The sequence below is a fragment of the Mustela nivalis genome (assembly GCF_964662115.1).
Source record: "Mustela nivalis genome assembly, chromosome: X".
Taxonomy (NCBI): domain Eukaryota; kingdom Metazoa; phylum Chordata; class Mammalia; order Carnivora; family Mustelidae; genus Mustela; species Mustela nivalis.
In genome coordinates this window covers 15854608-15863605 of record NC_139040.1, presented here as the reverse complement: position 1 = coordinate 15863605, position 8998 = coordinate 15854608, and the positions used below count along the sequence as shown (strand labels likewise).

The window sequence follows — 8998 nt, the reverse complement described above, 5'->3', positions numbered from 1 at the left end:
CCTTGGGCTGGGTTAGGGCCAACAGGGACTGAACAGAACCGTCTGGACTAAGCAGAGGGAAGCTCAGGGTGCTGGCAGGGACCGGGCTCTGATCCTCCTGTGGTGGCAGGTGTCCCAAGGCTCTGCCTTGTCAGGGTGCTTTGGCGCCTGGTAGTTCCCAGTGGGCAGAGCACCCCCAAGGCCCTTACCCCAGGCTGTGAATTTCCGGGGACCATGACTCTGCACCCTCAGGAGCCCTCCCCCATGGGGACGGGTCGGGGGGGCTTCCCTTCTTCTAGCTCAGCCCCTGGGCACCCCCGGGGACCCTCCCCATGGCCAGGCTTCTCTGGGGACTCACTAGGCTGGGGCTCTGAAGGCACAGTTTGGGTCTCAGCCGGGGGGAAGGGCAGCAGGCTTCTGGTCCCCAAGGTTTTATCTTTTCCAAAACTGGGCACCCACCTTGCCGTTAGGGAGGCCAGGGGCACCTTGTCACCTGCTATGGCAGACGGACCTCCGGGTGACCCAAAATGATGTGCAAGGAGCTTCCTTCACCCCATCACCCCAAGCCCACACTCAAGCTTCCACTGTAGTAAGCACTTTCTGAGGCCGGGCTCTGAAACGGAGAGAACACCTAGGTCTCCGGTTATTCAAATAAAGGTTGAGATCGAGACAAATCCCCACCGTCTGGCCAGGCCCATGCAGCAGCCTTCTCCTCTGGGGCCCCTGGCCTGCAGGCGGTCCCCCAGCATCACTGGGCAGGCCTCCACCCTGCAGCCCTCCCTGGCTCTCCCTCCCCTGCTCCCAGTCCCTCAGGGGACCCCACACCAGGAGAGGAGGCCTCCAATTTGACTGGATTTTATTGAACTCAGGGAGGGGTGTATCTTTTTAACTTAGAGGGACAAGATTCGACAACAGCAGGAACACGAGCGTTTTTCTGAGCAGCCCGTGCTGACCAGGACAGTGAATCACACACAGGAAAGGGACAGTCATCTTCAGCCCGTGTCTCGGATTTTGCAGAAGCTCTGCTGTCTGGAACACAGACTGCAAATAAATAAAGTGCATGGAGAGCCTGTCAGGCAGCCAGGGCCCAGTGCGGGCGGGGGTGGGGGGTGCAGCTCAATAAGTACTCAAGACCAAACCCTACTCAAGGCCAATACTGTCCGAAGAGCAGGGGCAGGACCACAGGCCAAAGAAGTACAGCCCCTGCCCAGTTGCTCGGGGGCCGTGCTGAGACTTCCCGGACCCCCAGGGCAGACTGGCATGGGCTGGGGTGCCCCACGGGGCAGGCGTCTTGGGTCAGGGCCCTGGGGCTTCCCACTCTCTCTGTGAGGAAGAGAATTCCCAGGCCCCAGGCAGCTCCAGCTGAGCCTCAAGTCCCCGGCCAGGGAGCGGATCACCCCGAGGGTGAGACGGGGCCTTGCAAGGGGCATATCTGTGGATCGGCCCTAGAGAGGCCCTGCGGGGCTCTCACACGCTGTCCCCAGACATCTGTGGATGGAGTCGGCAGGCCGGCAGGCTCCCAGACGTGGTGCTGGGTGGAGAGGATTGGGGTACAGGAGGTGCCACCTGGACGCGGGACCGCAGAACCCTTGGCACGAGGTGAGAGCCATCACACCCTGTCTGCGGGAAGCTGCAGGGCACACATGGTGGCCTCATTGGGCCTCGGTCCCCGGGGTGAGGCAGGCAGAGCTCTTTGCTCAGGACCCGTCCTCTAGAGGGCGACTAAGGAGGGCAGAAGGGTGACACAGGGCCACTCTGTCCCTGGGGCTGGACAGACTGCTTCGGTTTTCAGTCCCAGGAATTTGGAGCCTGGGGACCGAGAGCAACTGGGGACAGAGTGGCTGGGGGACCGGGGTCTTTCCTGGCCCCCTTGAGGCCATAGCTGGCCATCCCGGTGGGCCAAGGAGCCACACATCTGGGGCCTCAGGGCCAATCCAAGCCCATCCAGAGGACGTTCTCTGGCCCGATCCCAGACTGGGGGGTGACGAGAACGGGGACGCATCTCAGGTTTATCCCTTCACCCTCCTGGTTCCAGCCTGTGCCCAGGGGCCCTGCCACCACCCCACCCCCACTCTGCCGCCCAAACCGAGAGGCCCGTGCCACCCAGCTGCCGAGGAGCTCTTGGTCCAGCCTGGGGTGGGGTGGCAGGGGAGGCCAGGCTCTGTGGGTGGAGCCCTCCACTCTGCAAGGCATTCTAGGACTCTCCCCTGTGTCCATCTCAGCTCTGACGGTCTTCCCTGGGGCCTCCCACACCACCCCAAGAAGAGCCGGTTCCCCACATTCCCTACCCTGGACCTCGTTCTCTCCCCCTAGGTCCCCCAGGGGGGCCTTGAACTCCCCTCCCCCACAGAGCCAGATTTTCTCAAAGACAGGGCGCAGATTCAGCCCCACTCCTTTGTATCTGTAGGACAAGGACACATCTCTCCCAGTCCCAGAGCCAGCTCTTCCAGTCATCAGGTGGGGAGCGCAGAACGCCCTCAAAGTGTTGCTAGAAGATGCAGCGCTGAGGTGACAGGGTCACGTCCTTCCCCATGCCAGAACGGGACCACCGGCTACCCCAGCAGCCGGTGCCTCTGCCTGGAAGGTCCTTTCTCTCCTCCCGGGCTAGGCCCTTTGCCCAGCAGCTCCCCAGGCAGCACTGGGCCCAGGGGCCGCCTCTGGGCAGGGATTGCAGTCTCTCGACAAGGCCACGGAAGGGGTGGGTCACCACCTACGAACACTGGTTCCTGAAAGACAGAGAGATGGAGACTCCACAGTGGTCCCACAGAGTGTGGGGCGCCTTTCCCCAAGGGCTGCCTCCTCGCAAGCCGCTGCTCCACCCGCTCTCCGCTCCCCAGCCTGCGAGCTGCCCTGGGCTCAAGGAGACCCCCATTTCCCTGGCTCCTCTGGGCGCACAGGGACTGCTGGATGCGGCCTTCAGTGGCACCAGGAGGGCAGACCTAGGGGCAGAGCTAGGGGCCGGTGGGAGGGTGGCGGCAGGGATAGGGTCGAGCGGCCTTCCCACTCCTCTGGGTCTCCAAATGGCCAAGTGCCCAGCGCCAGAGGATGCCCCCAGGACGGGAGGGGAGCCCCAGGCACAGAAGGAGCAGGCCCCCAACACAGGGCTAGAGGCAGCTGCCCAGACCCCAGGGGCCTGAGGGTTTAGAAGAGGCACCCACCAGGGCTTTGGCCAAGAACACAACCCCCCTCCCTGTCTGGCTCCCCAAGGGGCTGAAAGGTGGCAACATCTTTTCCTTCTGGAGCCTTCCCGGGCGCCTCCCCCAGCCCATTCCCCTCCATTCCCTGGGGTTCAGGTGGCAGCACCAGGGCCTCTGGGGAGAGCAGGGCGGGATGGGCTGACGCTCTGAGATGCCCTCGCCGCCCCCACCCCACCCGTCCGGGAATGAGGACCAGAGAGTATGGGGCGCCTGTGGCCTCCCGCCTGGGCAGCTCAGGGGCTGGCTTCCTGGGGTCCCGTCCACAGTGCCCCCTGCCACCGAGACGTCATGGCAAGCGCGGCCGCCAGCCCGCGGGTCCAGCCTCTGGCCTCCTACCTTGTGGATCGGGGCCAGTCAAGTCCCTGCTGCAGAATTTTTCCTTGCGGCTTCCCCGGCTCTGGCCAACGTGAGGCAACAGGTCGGCCGCCCTCGAATCGTTTTTTGGTTTGTTTGGTTTTTTCCCCTCGAGCCCGACAGTAAGGGCCGGTTTGCAGAGTTTCTGTGCAATAGGTCACCGGCCACGCCGCGGGCGGGCGGCCGGTCGTGGCCGGGGCCCGGCTGGGTGGCTAGGCGGCCGGGTGGCCGGCGCCCCCCCGCGGAGGTCTAGGGCCCGGGGGCCCGGGCCGCCCCGCCTCCTGCCCCCGCCGCGTCCCGCCGGCCGTCCTCCATGCCGGCGCCCCTGCCCGGCGCGGCCCGGTGCGCGGGACCCTCCGGCGGGGGCTGCGGCGGCGCCCGCTCACTCGATCCGCACCTGCAGGCGGACGTTGAGCATCACCGAGGCCACCACGTAGAAGTAGGGGAAGTTCATGCGCAGCCGCCAGGCCAGGTCGAAGAAGGTGATCAGCGTGCGCGTCAGCCCCTTGCAGAAGGCGCCGTACGAGCCGCGGGCCGCCGCCGAGCGCGACAGCCGCACCGCCAGGCCCGACAGGGCCGCCGCCGCCGCCGCCGCCGACAGAGCCGCCGACGCCGCCATGGGTCCGGGCCGGCGCAGGCCCCGCTGACCCAGGGGAGAGCGTGCGGCCGGACAGGTGGACGCGAGGCCTGAGGCGCCCCGCCGGCCGCCGGTGCCCTCCCGCCCCGCCCCCGTCACTCCTTCCCTGGCTGGGTCCGGGATGCAGCCTCCGCGGCCGCCTCCACGCCTCCGCCGCCGCCCCTCCGGAGCAGCCTAGGGCGAGCCCCGCCCCTCGCCGGCTGCCGGGGCGGCCGCCGCCAGCGTAACCCCGCCCCTCGTGTAGCCACGCCCCCTCCCGGGCTCCGCGGAGCGGCCGCCGCCGGCCCGGGACCGCCCACAGGACCTCCCCGCCAGCGAGCCCCGCCTCCTCCTTGGCGCCCAAGGGCAGAGCCCGAGGACTGGAAGGGGTTGGAAGGTGGTATCCCCAGGGATCGCTTTTGGGGCGTGTCCTTGAGAGTAGCGGTCGGAGCCGGTGTGTGCGGCGGAGTGTCTGGACTGCCAGGCTCCTTCCTTGCAGATGGCCTCCTGTTTACTGTATCCCCTTCCCCACTGTCTCCGCACAAAACCCGGCCAGGCAACCCATTGTACCTTTCTTTAATCCGCGTATCTCTGCTAATTCAGCGGCACTGAAGAGTTTCAGTAAAGCACGGGCGCGTTTTTTTCTTTTTGCTGGTCATGTATATAATTATCCCATTGTTCTTCTTTTACCTGTTAAGGAGGAAAACTTTCCCTGTATACTCTTGATTCTATTTGTACACACATCCTAGGTGTGTCTTTTTTTATGATTTTATTTATTTATTTGACAGAGGGAGAGCGATCTTAAGTAGGCAGAGCAGCAGACAGAGAGGGGAAGCAGGCTCCCCGCTGAGCTGAGAACCCGATATGGGGCTGGATCCCAGGACCCTGAGATCATGACCCCAGCAGAAGGCAGAGGCTTAACCCACTGAGCCACCCAGGTGCCCCCACATCCTAGGTTTTGAAAGAAATCAACAACAGGCAGATTAACTGCAGAAAAGATATACACATCTATTAATTTTTGATATTAACTGCATGGAGACATCACAGGGAAAAAATCGTGAACACCTAGGCAGTGAGATCTGAAAGCTTATATACCATCTTAATAGGGGAAGGGGAACAGAGATGTAGGCAATTTAGGGGAGACTAAATGCCTTTAGGAAACACTAGTGGGTTTTTAGTTAGAATAGATAGGAGATATGATAGTTTGTGACAGAATCTGGATGTGGTGTGGAATTCTCATTTCCCCGCTGTGGTCAGAATCAGTTTCCCCCCTTGATGAAACTTCTAAGGAGGGGTTTTAGGACAATTGAGTTCCTTTTGGAGGATCTATCTTTAGGCCCATAAGGGGATGTTAATCTTAAAATAGTCAGTGTTTACCAGCAAAAATATGTTTATGTGGGAATAGGAGAGAATTACAACGAAGGTCAAGGAAACAAGGACTTAATTGCAGGGAAATCTGGAGAACAAAAGAAAGGAAGGTTTTTTAAAAAAATATTTTATTTATTTATTTGAGAGATGTGAGCAAGAGAGCACAGGAGCAGGGTCAGAGGGAGAGGGAGTAGCTGACTCCCCTGCTGAACAGGGAGCTGGACTTGGGGCTGTATCCCAAGATCCTGGGATCATGACCTGAGCCGAAGGCAGATGCTTAACTCATCAAGCCTCCCAGGTGCCCCAAGAAGGCCCTTTTATAGAGGAAAGGGGGAGACTGGGATTGCTGTTGGAAAGAAAAAGTCCGTTAGAGTAAGCTCAGAGTTCCCAGTATAGTAGCTTTTCATTGCCTTAAGTTATGACTGCCTCCCATTGGCTGGGCTGCTGGGGGAGAGGGAAGGGAAGACACCTTTATTTTTTCCGCTGGGATAGTAATAGCTAATGCAGTGTCTTATTTGCAAAGTATGTCTTTTCTGTTGGCGACTGCAATGCACAAGGAATGGTAGGACCGAAGAGCTCCCCTTTTCTGGTCTCCTGACTCTACTTAATTTTTATTTATTTCTTTATTTTTAAGATTTTATTTATGCGTTTGAGAGGGAGAGACAGAGCACCAGCAGGAAGAGCAGCAGAGGGAGAGGGAAAAGCAGGCTCCCGGCTGAGCAGGGTGTCTGACATGGGACTCAATCCCAGGACCCCAGGATCATGACCCAAGCCAAAGGTGGAGACCCAGCCACCTGAGCCACTCAGGCACCCTTCCTGACTCCACTTCAGATGAGGTTATTAATTTTCACAGGGGTTTCAGAGAAAGCCTCTCCCTGCGTTTGTTGTTTTTCAAGTGATTTTTTGGCTCGAAATAATATACCAAAGTGGCATATTTTGGCGTGGCATATCCTGAACTCCTTCAAACCACATAGTCATTTCTAAGAACTCCTCTTAACCCATTGTTGGCCCTGGACACTGTAAGGAGTCTTCTCATGTTTTCTTCAGCCTTTGTTCATAGCATTTCTTGCTGGTGTGCTTAGAAGCACTTCTTTGGTTTCATCTAATCTTTATTCTAAGCCAAATCCAGCTCAAGTTTGATCATTTTTTAAAAAAATTTTATTTATTTGACAGAGAAAGAGAGAGCACAAGCAGAAGGAGCAGCAGGCAGAAGGAGAGGGAGAAGCAGGCTCCCCACTGAGCCGGAAGCCCAGTGTGATGTGGGGCTCATTCCCAGGACCCTGGGATCATGACCCGAGTCGAAGGCAGACACTTAACCCGCTGAGCCACCCAGGGGCCCCAAGCTTGTTCATTTTTAAGACCATTTAATAAATTGTGGAAATACGCAGATTTGCTTATACATACAACTTTTAAAAAGCTGTCTGCAAGAAATAGATTCCTTTAACAAGGAGAGCTGGCTTGAGTATTTAGACTCTGAAAATACCTGTTCACCACTGCACTTGAACATCTCGGGGGCCTCTCTAGAACTGTTTAAGGAACTCGGCAAAGTCATGTATACTGATCTGGCAATTCCTTCCTACTCGCTCAAGGGGAAAAAGGCAAACCGGAAGCATCAAAGAAACGGAAGGAGGTGGTGATGAGCAGAACTAATCAGTGGTTCACTTTACCACCTGAACACAAATTCCATCTCTTTGCATACATCCTTCTGAAATGAAGTAGAAATAAAGCCATTCTCAGACGAAGGAAAATTAAGAGAAATTTTGACCAGTAGACATACCATGAAAGAGTGGCTAAGAGGGGGTGCCTGGGTGGCTCAGTCAGTTGAGCGACTGACTCTTGTTTTGGCTCAGGTCAGAGTCTCGGGGTCAAGAGACCAGGAGCTGTGGATCAGGCTCCATGCTTATCAGCTAGAGATTCTTTCCCTCACCCTCTGCCCCCTGACGCTCCCCCGCTGTGGGTGCACACACACTCTCTCTCAAAATAAATGCAAAAATCTTAAAAAAAAAAAAATAACAGCTGGGGCGCCTGGGTGGTTCAGTGGGTGAAGCCTCTGCCTTTGGCTCAGGTCATGGTCTCAGGGTCCTGGAATCCAGCCCCGCATCGGGCTCTCTGCTCAGCAAGGAGCCTGCTTCCCCCCACCCCCCCTCCGCCTGCCTCTCTCCCTACTTGTGATCTCTCTCTGTCAAATAAGTAAATAAAAAAAAATAACAGTTAAGAGAAGTTTCCTAAACAGAACGGAAGTGATCACCCAAGGAGGATGGCACTAATTTAGGAAGGAAAAAGAGTAATTGGAATGCGTAAAAATAGGAGAAAATATAATAAACCATCTTCCTCTTGAGTTTTTATAATTATTTTGATGGTTGAAGCAAAAATTATGTTATCTGATGTGGATGAAGTACTTGACATTTATATTTAAAAGTTTAAAGATTGGGGTGTGTGGGTGGCTCAGTGAGTTAAGCAACGGGCTCTTTGTTTGGGCTCAGGTCATGAGATCTGGCCCTGCATTGGGCTCTGTCCTTGGCATGGAGCCTGCTTAGGATCTCTCTCTGCCACTCCCCTGTGAACGCTCTTCCAAATAAGCAAGTAAATAAAATATTTTTAAAATGTGCACAGGGTCCATTTTTTATTTTTATTTTTTTAAAAGATTTTATTTATTTATTTGACAGAGAGAGAAAGATCACAAGTAGGCAGAAAGGCAGGCAGAGAGAGAAGGGGAAGCAGGCTCCCTGCTGAGCAGAGAGCGCCATGTGGGGCAGGATCCCAGGACCCTGGGATCATGACCTGAGCCGAAGGCAGAGGCTTAACCCACTGAGCCACCCAGGCGCCCCTATTTTTTATTTTTTTTTAAGATTTTATTTGACAGAAATCATAAGTTGGCAGAGAGGCAAGCAGAGAGAGAGGGGGGTAAGCAGGCTCCCCACTGAGCAAAGAGCCCAGTGTGGGGCTCAATCCCATGACCTGAGCTGAAGGCAGAGGCTTTAGCCCAATGAGCCACCCAGGCAACCCTGTGCACAGGTTTTTTTTTTTTTTTAAAGTGAAAAGATTCAATAGACCTAAATGAAAGCAAGATTTCTATACTTCACTAGAAGTGGTTTAAATTGTCAGTGTCAGTGAGCTATGATCAGGTATTATGTGTAAAACATACCATTTCTTACTGCTGCTTTTTACCTTATTTTCACCCTCTCATTCTTGGAAAAATAACACTCTTATCCAATCTATTGTAAAAACGGGAAAGCTTTCAGACTGCTGGATCTGTTCATGGTGTCGGAGACCCCTTGGTCTTACCCATCACCAATGTGTCCTTAGTCCCAAATGCCACTTCCAATTATACCCACAGGCTTATGGATGTGACCTATCAAGTTACACTATCATGGCCTACTGTCCCCATACCTTGTCTCCATCTTTCTTCAGCCATAACTGTCCTGGTTCAGTTAAATCCCTTCATCTTTGCCAATTGTATAATCTTCACCATGTCATGCATGCC

General features: G+C 55.9%; 1 protein-coding gene across 1 annotated transcript; it reads right to left on the bottom strand.

The window, feature by feature from the left end:
- Positions 1-818: 818 nt before the first annotated feature.
- SMIM10L2B (small integral membrane protein 10 like 2B) lies at positions 819-4364 on the bottom strand. Its single transcript, XM_082717675.1, has 2 exons — positions 3513-4364; positions 819-2705 (listed from the first exon to the last, which is right to left on the bottom strand). The coding sequence occupies exon 1, from the start codon at positions 4147-4149 to the stop codon at positions 3913-3915; it is 237 nt and encodes a 78-aa protein (XP_082573801.1). The 5' UTR covers positions 4150-4364; the 3' UTR covers positions 819-2705; positions 3513-3912.
- Between the last annotated feature and the right edge of the window lie 4634 nt (positions 4365-8998).